The 16,082-nt window shown below is 50.6% G+C and overlaps 1 protein-coding gene across 8 annotated transcripts in view; it reads left to right on the forward strand.

Moving 5' to 3' along the window:
• PAQR3 (progestin and adipoQ receptor family member 3) overlaps positions 1–16,082 on the forward strand; it is a 906,524-nt gene that overhangs the window by 650,804 nt on the left and 239,638 nt on the right. For all 8 annotated transcript variants that reach the window (XM_069236804.1, XM_069236806.1, XM_069236807.1 and 5 more), the window contains one exon: positions 711–801. In XM_069236804.1, the coding sequence (XP_069092905.1) occupies positions 711–801 (91 nt within the window). The remainder of the gene's footprint in view (positions 1–710; positions 802–16,082) is intronic.

Below are 16,082 nucleotides of genomic sequence, written 5' to 3' on the forward strand. Positions count from 1 at the left end.
TTCGTTTTTTTAGTAAATTTCACACTGTTGAAGATATAAAATAAAGATTGATATTCATAAAGATGGACATAAGGGAATGCGTAGTTTGATTGTGATCAGTATGTGCAAACGTGTATTCATCGGGACCCGTTTCCCTTTAATAAGCAGACGTTTTGACAACGCCTTAACCCCACTATCACAATGATCAGTATATTTAATTGTGAAACCTAATATGATATGATCAACTCCCATCCTAACCTTCTACCAATCCCATACGGGTCACAGATCGCAGGATGTAGATTTATGTGGAATGGCCAACCTTAAAAGCAAAGGCATTGTAGATAGGACAATACAGTGCACTAAACTACACACATTTTGGATAGTTTTCATATATGAACCACACATGGCTTCTAAATGTTATTATCGTGCATGCTTCCTTGGAACGGTGCAAAGTGAGTTTAGCAGTTAAACCTTGAATCAAATACAGCAAAGTGATTCTGTGCAGTTTACTATTTTTTAGGTTGTATTGTTATATGTAAATATTGTCAGGTATAGTTGTGTAAAAAGAAGCCAACAAAATGTATATAAAAAAAAAAGAATAGGCTTTTGAATGTACATTTGTGTGTTTCGTATCCATGCGTTTTCATTGTTAAGCACTTCTCCCAGCTGCATTTATACTGATATCCTGCCCAGTGCTTGACTCCTCAGATTGTGTTTTTTGTTTTTTGTAGGAGTTTGCTCCCCGTGTGGTTGTAATGTACTTGATTGCAGCCGTTGCTTTTCTTTTCTACATCTCTAAAGTTCCAGAGCGATATTTTCCAGGTAAAAAAACGTATTTCTTAATATGTTTTATTCTTGAATTCATTTACTGAATGCAGTGCGCTGGTCCTTGTTTATTTTATTTTTTCCAGCAGTTTAGATTATTGTGCTAGGTACTGGTACCATCCATTATACATCCATGTTTTCCAAAGCAGCACTGACAAAAACAGTGTCCAAAATATATTAGTAAGGACTATTCAAGCGGACAGTATGCACGTAATCAATTTCAACATACTCGCTGTCTAAGAAGTCAACAAATATAAAAATACTAACGTTCTTAGTCGTTCTACATCACTTTTCAAGCAAGTTTACCATGCTTTAACATATATTGCAGAAAAGGAAGTACTAACGAAACTAAATTTCTCTTCAAAATGTATTGTTCTTTCATAACAGACCTACTTGGATTGTATGTAAGTCCCCTGAGGAAATAAGAATACAGCTTTTAAAGAGCACAGTTGCCCATAGACGTCCCATCGCTAAAATCAGGTGATGTAAGGCACGGAGATTGTGCACCAACCAATTCTCACTGAAAAGCCAGGTTTTCTATTTTTTTCTGAACGAGTCTACATTCTCCAAGAGAAGTAAGGCTAAAGGAAGTCCATTCCATGCCTTGGAAGCCAGGAAAGAGAAGGAACGTCCACTCTTTCTTGCTAATCTAATCCTGGGAGTTTTAAAAGGTGGCCTATAGCGGATCTCAAATCTCTAAATAGGAAGTAATAAATTAGCCTTTTGTTCAAATACTTCGGCCCATTATATATGTTTTAATAGGCAGGCGGTGAAGCTGTTACATGAAGGGAAATGGGTGGCCCAAAATTAATCAAACTTATCTCCGGTTGAATTATTAAATACTGCTACGTATTTCGAGGGCCAGTAGAGTTCATGTTGAATCCCCTTTCTTTAACCCCAACAAGATTCCCCAGATTAAATGAAGCACACTGATAATCAGCGTGAAAAATGATTGCAATATCCCTCACTTCTCCCCCCTTGTGTTCTGGTCTGTCTTGGTGCCTTATGGAGTATTCTTGGGGGATTGCTTGGCCAATATTAGGATTGGAAGATTCCTGTTTCTGTCATAAACATTTTATCCCATTTCTCATCCATTAAAGAGTTGTGGATATCTAACACGTGTCTGGGAAGTTAACGGACATTAATGAGACAAGCTTTACTTTGAGGGCAAGTGGAGTGGGCTGTCTAGAAGTAGCTGGAGCTTCAGAAAAATAAACTGCCTTAAATGGCAGTCTGGGTAATGCCAAAAGGAGCTTTGCAGGCCTGACAGGAAGCAGACCCTAACAAAAGCTCAAAGAGAATATTAGTATTGCACTCACCTTGTGCGTTCAGCGAAACAAATCATGTTTGTGTCCATGCAGCGACTGTCCTTTTAGAGGAAACCAGGCCCATTTCCCTTAGACTACAAGAGCACACAGTACAAGATGAAAAATGTCTGCCTAAAGAGCACGCACGTTAACTGAAATTATGCTCTCACCACAAAACAAAGTGGACTAGAGAGTGAATAAAAACAAACAAATCCAAATCCCCACAAACACCTCCTCTCAAGGGATAGTGCACATGAGCATCAACTCCTTTGTTAGATTGCTTTCTCTCTGCCGTCGGGGTCAGATGTCTGTGCCTCCGCTCTGCAGATTGACTCTCTTCGGTTCAGTTTTTTCCCCCCAAGCTTTGCTTTCACATTACGACGGTATTGCTATTGTTAGAGCTTCTCTCATCTTAGCGCTGTCGTCTTTCGGTCAGCTCGGGCACCAAGTGACCGCCCTTCGGGGCGCCAGCACCCACCTGAAGCCTACCTGCCACGTTGCTCCATCATCAATGGGAATGGTTCTGTGATGGAACAGATTACATTCTGCTTCTGTCCTCAATACCACGGCAAGTTCCTGCACACCGACCACCACCTTGTGTGAAACCTCTGTCTCTCTCCAGACCATTGTGAGGTCGACTGCGACACCTGCAAGTCTTTCCATTCCACAAAGACCCTTCGGGATCAACAAGCTTGTTGGCTGGAAATGGCCTAGAAGATGCTTAACGACACCCCAAACATCACCGGAGAGAGACATGCTTAAGAGGAACCTACGCAGGAGGAGGAAACCCTTTCCATACAGGACAGCTCCAAATTGAATGTCAAATTCGACATCGGAAGCCACAAGGTCACCTTTGGCCCAGCGTGTGAGCACTGTGGCCCCTGCTTTCCCACACAAATCCTCCAAAAAGACTGTTCAGCCCATCCTTGAGGGCCCCGGTCTACCACTGCCATTCAGCCAAGGTAGGTACCGAAAAACTACTTTGGCCACCCGCCCTCCAGCTCGGCACCAAAAATGGCCTCTAAGACAAAAGCCACGTCATCTGCTTCGAACTCCACAGCTTTGGACCGAGATCGTTTCAGTATTGATTCGCACCTCGGGACCGAGCCGACGGCCGCCAGCCTCAACTTTGATGCCAACCAAGCTTCCGAAACCAAAAACTTCAGTGCAAGGCTTTTGAAGCCAAAAACCTTGGAAGTCAGAGATTCGGACCAGTCTTCTACCAGTCCATCTCTGGTTGAGCCGATCCTGGAGAAAATGGCTGCTCGACAGTGCAAGCTTGAGATCCAAGTGGGCACAGGTCAGATCATTGCCACTCCTTCTTCTCCTGTGCTCCCCAAAGGAAACTCTCCCATCAAGAGGTTTTGGGCGTTCCTGTCACTTCCAAAAGGAAAATGAAGGACAAATCTTCTAGCCCTCCACACTAACCTTCTCTTCCACCTCCTCCTCTGCCTCCTCCTCCATCACCTGTTCCACCCCCATCTTCACCCACCTCTCCTCCACAATCCCTGACAACACCTATACAAGGGGATTCAACTCCTCAGGGTTCCCCACAGTCATACTCTGGGGGTTTAGGAGTTCCACAAGATAATACCAACCTTGGGATGCTTACGACCCTGATCCCATTCCTTCCAATGACCCTGATCTCTACTCCTCACGCCCCTTACCATCTAAGATACTACCTCTTACCAACAGGTATTAGCTAGATCAGCAGCGGTTCACAACATGGAACTGCACAAAGATCCCTTTGAGTAGGATTTCCTGTTCAACACTCTTGCCACCACTCACAGGGAGACACAATACCCTCCATGCTCCCTGGCATGCTTTAGGATGCAGAAGACATCTTTAAGGAGCCTGTCCGCTCAAGGGTAATCATGCTATAGGTAGACGAAAAGTACAAGGTGGCCCCCTCTGACCTGCTGTACATCAGGGCACAGGTACCACCAAACTCCATTGTGGCAACAATAGTCCGTAAATTGTCTAATAGTCAAGCCACTAAGGAATATCCTCCCTTAGGAAAGGAGAGTAAGAAAATCAATGCCACTGACAAAAGGGTGGCAGAACAAGCCTCCAACCACTGGTGCATGGCAAACTCTCAAGCCCTTTTGGCCTGGTACAACGGGGCCCCATTGGGATGTGATCCCAAGCTACTACACTTCCTTCCCTAGGAGCATCGTAAGAGGTGATAACAGATTGTTTCCTGGGGCAGGCCATCTCCAACAACTCAATCAAGTGTGCTCGTGATGCCACCAACACTGCAGCCCGTAGCATAAACACCAGCTTCCTTTTTAAGATGGCATGTTTGCACACACTGCTCAGGTTTTAAACGTGAGGTCCAGCAGGCAGTCCTCAATATGCCCTTTGATAAAGAGCACCTGTTTGTCCGCAGGTAGACACTACTTTAGAAAAGCTTAAAAATGACAGACACTGACAAGGCCATGGGTGCTCTTCAGACTAATACACAAAAGGGCTCTTTTTGTCACCCAGGGTTCAGGCGATCCTATAATTCCTGTAAGGAAATGCCTCCTTGGCATGGTTACCCCCTAACTTTTTGCCTTTGCTGATGCTAAGTTTTGATTGAAAGTGTGCTGGGACCCTGCTAACCAGGCCCCAGCACCAGTGTTCTTTCCCTTAAAACTGTACATTTGCTTCCACAATTGGCACAGCCCTGGCACCCAGATAAGTCCCTTGTAACTGGTACCCCTGGTACCAAGGGCCCTGATGCCAGGGAAGGTCTCTAAGGGCTGCAGCATGTCTTATGCCACCCTGGGGACCCCTCACTCAGCACATGCACACTGCCTCACAGCTTGTGTGTGCTGGTGGGGAGAAAAAGACTAAGTCGACATGGCACTCCCCTCAGAGTGCCATGCCAACCTCACATTACCTGTGGCATAGGTAAGTCACCCCTCTAGCAGGCCTTACATCTCTAAGGTAGGGTGCACTATACCACAGGTGAGGGCATATGTGCATGAGCACTATGGGCCTGATTCCGCCGCCCGCCTCGCGGGAACCGCCATATAGCCGCTCCGCGGTCGAAAGACCGCGGAGGCCATTCAGGCTTTCCCGCTGGGCTGGCGGGCGACCGCCAGAAGGCCCCCCGCCAGCCCAGCGGGAAACCCCTCCCCACGAGGAAGCCGGCTCCGAATGGAGCCGGCGGAGTGGGTATGTGCGACGAGTGCAGTGGCACCCGTCGCGTATTTCAGTGTCTGCATAGCAGACACTGAAATACATAGTGGGGCCCTCTTACGGGGCCCCGCGGCACCCCCTACCGCCATCCTGTTCCTGGCAGGAGACCCGCCAGGAACAGGATGGCGGTAGGGGGTGTCATAATCGCCATGGCGGCGGAGCGCGCTCCGCCGCCATGGAGGATTCACACGGGCAGCGGAAAACCGGCGGGAGACCGCCGGTTTTCCGCATCTGACCGCGGCCGAACCGCCGCGGTCAGAATGCCCTGCGGGGCACCGCCAGTCTGTCGGCGGTGCTCCCGCCGACCCTGGCCCCGGCGGTCTGAGACCGCTGGGGTCAGAATGACCCCCTATGTCCCTACAATGTCTAAACAAAACCTTAGACATTGTAAGTGCAGGGCAGCCATAAGAGTATATGGTCTGGGAGTTTGTCAAACACGACCTCCACAGTTCCATAATGGCTACACTGAAAACTGGGAAGTTTGGTATCAAACATCTCAGCACAATAAAAGCACACTGATGCCAGTGTGCAATTTATTGTAACATACACCCAGAGGGCATCTTAGAGATGCCCCCTGAATACCAATCTGACTTCTAGTGTAGGCTGACTAGTTTCTGCCAGCCTGCCACACACCAGACATGTTGCTGGCCACATGGGGAGAGTGCCTTTGTCACTCTGTGGCCAGGAACAAAGCCTGTACTGGGTGGAGGTGCTTCACACCTCCTTCTGCAGGAACTGTAACACCTGGCGGTGAGCCTCAAAGGCACACCCCTTTTGTTACAGCACCCCAGGGCATCCCAGCTAGTGGAGATGCCCGCCCCTCCAGCCACTGCCCCCACTTTTGGTGGCAAGGCTGGAGGAGATAATGAGAAAAACAAGGAGGAGTCACCCACCAGTCTTTAGAAATCCTCCATCTTGAGTTTGGAGGACCCCCCAATAGGATTATGGATGTGACCCCTTCCCCACAGGGAGGAGGCACAAAGAGGGTTTAGCCACCCTCAAGGACAGTAGCCATTGGCTACTGCCCTCCCAGACCGGAACACACCCCTAAATTCAGTATTTAGGGGCACCCCAGATCCCAGGAAAGCAGATTCCTGCAACCTGAAGAAACAAGAAGGACTGCTGACCTACAAGCCTGCAGAGAAGTAGGAAGACGACAACTGCTTTGGCCCCAGCCCTACCGGCCTGTCTCGAACTTCAAAAACCTGCAACCTGCGACGCATCAGACAGGGACCAGCGACCTCTGAAGCCTCAGAGGACTGCCCAGGACTAAAGGACCAAGAAACTCCCGTGAGCAGCGGCCCTGCTCAAAACCAGCTACTTCTTTGCAACAAAGAAGCAACTTTCAAAGACTGCACATTTCCCACCGGAAGCATGAGACTTCACACTCTGCACCCGATGCCCCCGGCTCGAGATCCAGAGAACAAACTCCACAGGGAGGACTCCCCGGCGACTGCGAGCCCGCGAGTAACCAGAGAAGTCCCCCCTGAGCCCCCACTGTGACGCCTGCAGAGAGAATCCAGAGGCTCCCCCTGACCGCGACTGCCTGTAACAAGGGACCCGATGCCTCGAACCAGCACTCTACCCGCAGTCCCCAGGACCTGAAAGAACCGTACCTCAGTGCAGGAGTGACCCCCAGGCGACCCTCTGCCTGGCCCAAGTGGTGGCTGTCCCGAGAAGCCCCCCCGTGCCTGCCTGCACTGCTAGAGTGACCCCCAGGTCCCTCAATTGAAGCCTATGCAAAATCCGACGCTTGCATTGCACACTGAACCCGGCCGCCCCTGTGCGGCTGAGGGTGTGTTTTGTGTGCCTACTTGTGTCCCCTCCCCCCCAGTGCGCTACAAAACCCCCCTGGTCTGCCCCCTGAGGACGCAGGTGCTTACCTGCTGGCAGACTGGAACCGGAGTACCCCTGTTCTCCATAGGCGCCTATGTGTTTTGGGCACCTATTTCACCTCTGCACCTGACCGGCCCTGAGCTGCTGGTGTGGTAACCTAGGGGGCGGCTTGGACCCACAACGGGGGGCTGCCCATGCCCCAGGACTGAGACTTGTAAGTGTTTTACTTACCTCCTAATCTAACCTTTACTTACCTCCCCCAGGAACTGTTGATTTTTGCACTGTGCCTACTTTGAAAATAGCTTATTGCCATTTTTACAAAGATTGTATATGATATTGCTTGTATTCAAAGTTCCTAAAGTACCTAAGTGAAGTACCTTGCATTTAAATTGTTTAATGCAAATCTTGAACCTGTGGTTCTAAAAATAAACTAATAAAATATATTTTTCAATATAAAAACCTATTGGCCTGGAGTAAGTCTTGAGTGTGTGTTCCTCATTTATTGCCTGTGTGTGTACAACAAATGCTTAACACTACCATCTGATAAGCCTACTGCTCAACCACACTACCACAAAATAGAGCATTAGAATTATCTAATTTTGCCACTATCTTACCTTTAAGGGGAACCCTTGGACTCTGTACGTACTATTTCTTACTTTGAAATAATATATACAGAGCCAACTTCCTACAATTCCTAAACGACAGAAGTATCTATCCCTCAAACTAGACATTCTCAGTCCACCGACACCAGAGGTTATTATAGAGGCTCTTACAGGGGGTCCAACAACAAAGGGAGGAGAAAAAGCACCACTGCACACGGTTCCTCCTCCGGTTCCAAGCAGTGACTACCTCCACCTTCCCCCCGATTATCCCACACCTGTCAGGGAAAGACTCCAACAGTTCACCATTACCATGGACCTATGGGTCCTTGCCATTATCCAACATGGTTATAGTCTGGAGCTCATCACCCCTCCTCCCATTATTCCCCTCGCGCTCACAGGCTATCTCAGGAACACTTAACCATTCTGAAACAAGAAGTCCAGGCCCTTCTTTTCAAAGGGGCCATGGAGCCCGTTCGCCCACAGCATCAAGGTTCAGTAGTATACTCCCTATACTTCCTAATTCCCAAAAAGGATGTCTCTCTCAGACCAGTGTTGGACCGCAGGCCTCTGAATAAATACATCCTTTCACGTAGTCGCCCTTCAAAAATGTCATCCTGCTTCTACAGCAAGGCAACTTTATTACAGCTCGAGCTCTAAAGGACACATTTTAACCAATTCACACTGCACAATGAAAATCCTTAAGATTCGCCTTTGCAGGCAAACATTATTAGTTCAAGGTCCTTCCTTTTGGAGTCACTACTGCTTCCAGGGAATTCACAAAGTGCTTGGCAGTGGTTGCAGCTCACCTCAGAATGCAGAATGTTCATGTCTTCCCCTACCTCGACAACTGGCTCATCAGAGTCAACACGTTACGCCAGTGCCAACACCACACTCAGTTAACAGTGGATCTTTTTCACAATTTGGGCTCTCAACATAACCATAAACTCTGCAGATTCAACCCTACTTAGGGGGGCATTCTGAACACAGAATTGGGGTTTGCATATCCCAACCCAGCTCGTGTCCAGAATTCCAAACCCTTCTCCCTCAGTTTCAGGAAAATCATTCCTACACAGTTGAGAACATTACGCAACTGTTGGGGATGATGACTTCTTGCATCGCCGTAGTTCACCATGCTAGTCTTTACATGCGTCCCCTTCAGCAATGACTGTCTCATCAATGGTCTTTGTCACAGGGTCATCTGTAAGATCTAGTGTTAGACCATTGTAGGAGGCTGGACTGGCTTGTAGTGGGTACCAAGGGGTACTTACACCTTGCACCCGGCCCAGGTATCCCTTATTAGTGCAGAGGGGTGTCTAGCAGCTTAGGCTGATAGAAAAGGTAGCTTAGCAGAGCAGCTTAGGCTGAACTAGAAGACGAGTGAAGCTCCTACAATACCACTAGTGTCACTTGCACAATATCATAAGAAAACACAATACACAGATATACTAAAAATAAAGGTACTTTATTTTTATGACAATATGCCAAAGTATCTCAGTGAGTACCCTCAGTATGAGGATAGCAAATATACACAAGATATATGTACACAATACCAAAATATGCAGTAATAGCAATAGAAAACAGTGCAAACAATGTATAGTCACAATAGAATGCAATGGGGGCACATAGGGATAGGGGCAACACAAACCATATACTCTAGAAGTGGAATGCGAACCACGAATGGACCCCAAAGCTATGTGACCTTGTAGAGGGTCGCTGGGACTGTAAGGAAACAGTGAGTGTTAGAAAAATAGCCCACCCCAAGACCCTGAAAAGTGGGTGCAAAGTGCACCTAAGTTCCCCAAAGAGCACAGAAGTCGTGATAGGGGAATTCTGCAGGAAAGACCAACACCAGCAATGCAACAACAATGGATTTCCAGACGAGAGTACCTGTGGAACAAGGGGACCAAGTCCAAAAGTCATGATCAAGTCGGGAGTGGGCAGATGCCCAGGAAATGCCAGCTGTGGGTGCAAAGAAGCTGCCACCGGATGGTAGAAGCTCTGGATTCTGCAAGAACGACAAGGGCTGGAAACTTCCCCTTTGGAGGATGGATGTCCCACGTCGTGAAGAGTCGCGCAGAAGTGTTTTCGTGCAGAAAGACCGCAAACAAGCCTTGCTACCTGCAAGGGTCACAGTTAGGGTTTTTGGATGCTGCTGTGACCCAGGAGGGACCAGGATGTTGCCAATTGCGTGAGGAGACAGAGGGGGCACCCAGCAAGACAAGGAGCCCTCTCAGAAGCAAGCAGCACCCGCAGAAGTGCCGGAACAGGCACTACGAAGTGGAGTGAACCGGAGCTCACCCGAAGTTGCACAAGAGGGTCCCACGAAGCCGGAGGACAACTCAGGAGGTCGTGCAATGCAGGTTAGAGTGCTGGGGACCCAGGCTTGGCTGTGCACAAAGGAAATCCTGGAAGAGTGCACAGGAGCCGGAGTAGCTGCAAAACACGCGGTTCCCAGCAATGCAGTCTAGCGTGGGGAGGCAAGGACTTACCTCCACCAAACTTGGACTGAAGAGTCACTGGACTGTGGGAGTCACTTGGACAGAGTTGCTGAGTTCAAGGGACCTCGCTCGTCGTGCTGAGAGGAGACCCAGAGGACCGGTGATGCAGTTCTTTGGTGCCTGCGGTTGCAGGGGGAAGATTCCGTCGACCCACGGGAGATTTCTTCGGAGCTTCTAGTGCAGAGAGGAGGCAGACTACCCCCACAGCATGCACCACCAGGAAAACAGTTGAGAAGGCGGCAGGATCAGCGTTACAAGGTCGCAGTAGTCGTCTTTGCTACTTTGTTGCAGTTTTGCAGTCTTCCAGCGCGATCAGCAGTCGATTCCTTAGCAGAAGGTGAAGAGAGAGATGCAGAGGAACTCTGATGAGCTCTTGCATTCGTTATCTAAGGAATTCCCCCAAGCAGAGACCCTAAGTAGCCAGAAAAGGAGGTTTGGCTACTTAGGAGAGAGGATAGGCTAACAACACCTGAAGGAGCCTATCAAAAGGAGTCTCTGACGTCACCTGCTAGCACTGGCCACTCAGAGCAGTCCAGTGTGCCAGCAGCACCTCTGTTTCCAAGATGGCAGAGGTCTAGAGCACACTGGAGGAGCTCTGGGCACCTCCCAGGGGAGGTGCAGGTCAGGGGAGTGGACACTCCCCTTTCCTTTGTCCAGTTTCGCGCCAGAGCAGGGCTGAGGGATCCCTGAACCGGTGCAGACTGGCTTATGCAGAGATAGGGACCATCTGTGCCCATCAAAGCATTTCCAGAGGCTGGGGGAGGCTACTCCTCCCCGGCCCTGACACCTTTTTCCAAAGGGAGAGGGTGTAACACCCTCTCTCTGAGGAAGTCCTTTGTTCTGCCTTCCTGTGCCAGGCCTGGCTGGACCCCAGGAGGGCAGAAACCTGTCTGAGGGGTTGGCAGCAGCAGCAGCTGCAGTGTAACCCCGGGAAAGGTAGTTTGGCAGTACCCGGGTCTGAGCTAGAGACTCGGGGGATCATGGAATTGTCTCCCCAATGCCAGATGCATTGGGGAGACAATTCCATGATCCTAGACATGTTACATGGCCATGTTCGGAGTTACCATTGTGACGCTATACATATGTCGTGACATATGTATAGTGCACGCGTGTAATGGTGTCCCCGCACTCACAAAGTCCGGGGCATTTGCCCTGAACAATGTGGAAGCACCTTGGCTAGTGCCAGGGTGCCCACACACTAAGTAACTTAGCACCCAACCTTTACCAGGTAAAGGTTAGACATATAGGTGACTTATAAGTTACTTAAGTGCAGTGGTAAATGGCTGTGAAATAACGTGGACGTTATTTCACTCAGGCTGCACTGGCAGGCCTGTGTAAGAATTGTCAGATCTCCCTATGGGTGGCACAAGAAATGCTGCAGCCCATAGGGATCTCCTGGAACCCCAATACCCTGGGTACCTCAGTACCATATACTAGGGAATTATAAGGGTGTTCCAGTATGCCAATGTGAATTGGTGAAATTGGTCACTAGCCTGTTAGTGACAATTTGGAAAGCAGAGAGAGCATAACCACTGAGGTTCTGGTTAGCAGAGCCTCAGTGAGACAGTTAGTCATCACACAGGGAACACATACAGGGCACACTTATGAGCACTGGGGCCCTGGCTGGCAGGGTCCCAGTGACACATACACTAAAACAACATATATACAGGATTCTTAAAGTCCCATCGACCCTCTACAAGCTCACATAGGTTTGGGTTCCATTCGTGGTTCGCATTCCACTTTTGGAGTATATGGTTTGTGTTGCCCCTATACCTATGTGCTCCTATTGCAATCTACTGTAACTTTACAATGCTTGCATTACTTCCTTTTGCTATTACTGCATAATTTTGGTATTGTGTACATATATCTTGTGTATATTTGGCATCCTCATACTGAGAGTACTCACTGCGATACTTTTGGCATATTGTCATAAAAATAAAGTAGCTTTATTTTTAGTATATCTGTGTATTGTGTTTTCTTATGATTTTGTGCATATGACACCAGTGGTATAGTAGGAGCTTTGCATGTCTCCTAGTTCAGCCTAAGCTGCTTTGATATAGCTACCTTCTATCAGCCTAAGCTGCTAGAAACACCTCTTCTACACTTAAAAGGGATAACTGGACCAGGTACAAAGTGTAAGCACCCCTTGGTACCCACTACAAGCCAGGCCAGACTCCTACACTACACACAAATACATGCAGCAACATTACATATACACCCCCCCACCCTCTTGAAGAACGCAAGGACAAAAGGAAATGATTGTAATGATTGTAATGATGAAAAATCAGATATTCAAAATTCATTATATACAAATATGTACACCGTCTACATAAGTCCGGATAGTGTACCAATCATTGTCCGTGGACCACTGGGCCCAAAATGCATGGGTGAAGCCCACACTAGATACCTGACTGGAAGCGGAGAGAACACTGCTGGGGCATCAGACCGAAAATTTACAGGCACCTCAAAGGGGGGGGGGGGGGGAGGCACCTCAGCCAGATGAACGCACAATGCCACTGCTGCATGAGGGGGCCCATTGCTGTATCCTGGTGAGTGCAAAGCCGCAGTCTCACAAGTCTCTCCAGTGGGTGGTTTGCCCACTGCTTTATTCTGGGGAGTGCAATGCCACAGTCTCTCAAGTCCCTCCAGTGGGTGGGTTGCCCACTGCTTGGTCCTGGGGTATGCAAAGCCACAGTCTCTCAAGTCTCTCAAGTGGGTGGGTTGCCCACTGCTTTATCCTGGGGAGTGCAAAGCCACAGTCTCTCAAGTGGATGTCATTCTCCACTGGTTCTGGAGGGGGCCTGGTGCCCAGAGTGCTTCATCCTGCCAAGGACTGAGGTAGTGGATGTCATTCTCCACTGGTTCTGGAGGGGCCATGGTAGCCATGTCAGCGGTGGTGTGACTGTCCGAGTGCGTCGCGGGGCCAGTGGCGGTGCTTGCAGCCGTGTCTGTGGCGGCAGTGCTTGCAGCGCTGTCTGTGGCGGCGGTGCATGGATCAGCACCTGCTGAGGGACACAGCAGGATGTCTCCTGAAGCCTCAGACGGCTGCCCACTGGGGAAGAATCTGGGGACTGTCGCAGAGGCTGTAGATGTCCCAGTGCAGGTGGCAGTTGTGGTGGCGGGGCAGCTAGCGGTGTTCGCCACCGTACAGGTTGGTGTGGTCGTGGACAGAAGGTGTGACACTGGTCCCTCAGTCAGTGCCACCATGCCCTCTCCTGACCTGCTCTCCTGCTTTTGGCCGTTCCCCACCTTTGATGGTGCCGCAGTTGTCTTGCCACTATCCTCTTTTGTTTTTGCCAAGCCCTTGGTGACTGGTAGTTTCGGCTTCTCCCTCTGGGATGTGGGCACCTTTTTCGTCTTGGCCGGTGGCGGAATGTCCTTGCCCTTGCTACGTGGCACACTGGCAGCCCTGATGGGTGGTGCACTCGATGACCCCGCAGTTGCTAGCACCACTGTGCCTGGGGATTTGGTGGCTGAGGTGCTGGGCTGGGACCTGGAAAGCCTGGCCCTAGGGGAAGAACGGGGGGGAAGGTGAAGGGAAGAGGTCAGTGTTGGCAAGGAAAGGTTTTTTAGACACACTGGGACGGGAAGATGGAGGGGGTTTGGGAGTGGAGGAAGAGGTAGTGGCTGTAGGAGGTGTACGTCTGCTGAATTTGGGTGAAGGTGCATGGGCCTGCTGTTGTGAGGTGGATGGTTGTTGGGTGGGTGTGTGCCTGCGTTTGTGTACTTTGGGAGGAGGGCTCACAGACACACTGGGAGAGGGCACAGGGGATGTGTGAATGGTAGTGGGGGTGGTGATTGCAAGTGAGCGGTGTGTGGTGATGGGCGTGCTGGTGATGGAGGTAGTGGCTGAGGATGTAGTGCATGCAGGTGTGAGTGGAGACGAGACAGGGAGGGAGGAGGAGGACATGGAGGAAGGGAACACAGTGCAGGCAGTGGACGTTGCTGTGTCTGCATGGGTATGGTGCATGTGTGAGTGCCAGTGGGATGTGTGGTGCTTATGTTTGCCATGTCCACTCTTGTGTGTTGATGTGTGCGCATGTTGGTCTGATGGTGTGCTTGGGATAGGCTGAGGTACAGGGTATTGGGTCTGGGTGGAGGAAGTTGGAGGGGGAGGCTGGACAATGGCTGCCATCAGTGCTGAGGCCAGATCCTGAAATGCTCTCGGTTGGGCCGCCTGCCCAGAATGAATGCCCTCCAGGTATGCATTTGTTTGTTGCAAATGCCTCTCAACATGCTTGATGGCATTCAAAATGGTAGATTGCCCAACAGTGAGGGATCTCAGGAGGTCAATAGCCTCCTCACTGAGGGCAGCAGGGCTGACTGGGGCAGGGCCTGAGGTGCCTGGGGCGAAGGAGATGCCCACCCTCCTGGGTGAGCAGGCACGGGACACACGCTGAGGGGCTGCTGGGAGGGTGGTGCTGGTAGGGGGGTGGCGGCTGTACCTGTTGATGCCGTGGGCACAGAGGTGCCCGCCACCGCAAGGGAGATCCCATCAGAGGAGGAGTCGCTGTCACTGGTGTCTGCTCCTGTCCCCGCCGTGGAGCTCCCCTCGCCCTCCGTCCCACTGGTGGCTTCAGACTCTGTTGCTTGACCCTCCAGGGCCAAGTGGGTTGCAGCTCCCTCCTGCTCCGGTGCCACTGCTCCTCCGCCAGATGATGCTATTGCACACAAGAACAGGGAGACCACAAAAATGGGGGGAAAGACAGAAGAAAACCATGTTCAGTGCATGCAACACCACTACCGTTGGCTGACACAACGCACAGGGAGCAGCCCCCTGCACTACGCTGTGCAATAACAGTTCCTAGAAAATTCACCTGACTATGGGATACTAGGCCTAAGCCCAATTGCTGCACACCTGGAAGTCACAGGAGCCTGACTAGGTGTAGATGGCTCTTACCACTAGTGGGGTTGGGGTGCCACATAGCCTGTCTCACAAGGGACCTTGCTTACCAAGTTCGCCCTGGCCTAGGGGAACCCACTGCCCACCTCCCCCACCCAGACACCTCGTAATGCGCGCAGAGTCAGCTGAATGAGAGTGTACTCACCCCCTTGTGGCTGCTGTGATGCTCTCAAGCGCCCATCCAAGTCTGCATACGCCACCGCCAGGATCCGGGACATCAGGGGGGTCATGGTGCGACGGGCACCCCTTCCACGTTGGGAGGCCATCCCCAGCTGGGCCTCCGCCATCTTCTTGCTCCAGCGGCGCAGGTCCTCCCATCTTTTACGGCAGTGGGTGCTCCGTCTGTGGTAGACCCCGAGGGTCCGGACGTCCTTGGCGATGGCGCGCCAAATACCCTTCTTCTGGTGGGCGCTGACCTAGAGGAATGGTACGGGGGAAAGGAAATTACTCACCCGTCCGGACCGTCATACTCATTGCCCACCAGTTCCCACCCATGCCATTACGCACATACACTCACCATAAGCACATGCAGGCCTCAGCCCCCCCCCCATGTATCTTCCATCCACACCACTCAAAGCAGGCATTGCCCATGCAGCATGCTCTCAGTGTACTCACCTGTTTGTCTGGAAGACTGTACAGTTGCTTGTACTGGGGGAGGACCCCATCCTCTAGTGTCTCCGACTCCTCCGAAGTGAAGGCAGGGGCCCTTTCCCCAGACACTGTAACCATCGTCGCTTCCAGACACAGGTCACAGCAGCACTTGCAGTGTAGGTCCTCTCCTGTTGAAGGTCAGGTATCAAGTTAGGGAACAGACAGAAAATGGCGGTCACGTCCGCGGCGGTGCGTACTGTCACCTCCGGCGTACATCGTCATTGGCTCCTGGGACCCATAGGGCCCAATGTTAACCAATGCAGAATTGCGCTGCGGTCTTCGACCGCCCACTGCG

This window comes from Pleurodeles waltl, chromosome 1_2 (assembly GCF_031143425.1).
Source record: "Pleurodeles waltl isolate 20211129_DDA chromosome 1_2, aPleWal1.hap1.20221129, whole genome shotgun sequence".
In the NCBI taxonomy this organism is placed as follows: Eukaryota; Metazoa; Chordata; class Amphibia; order Caudata; family Salamandridae; genus Pleurodeles; species Pleurodeles waltl.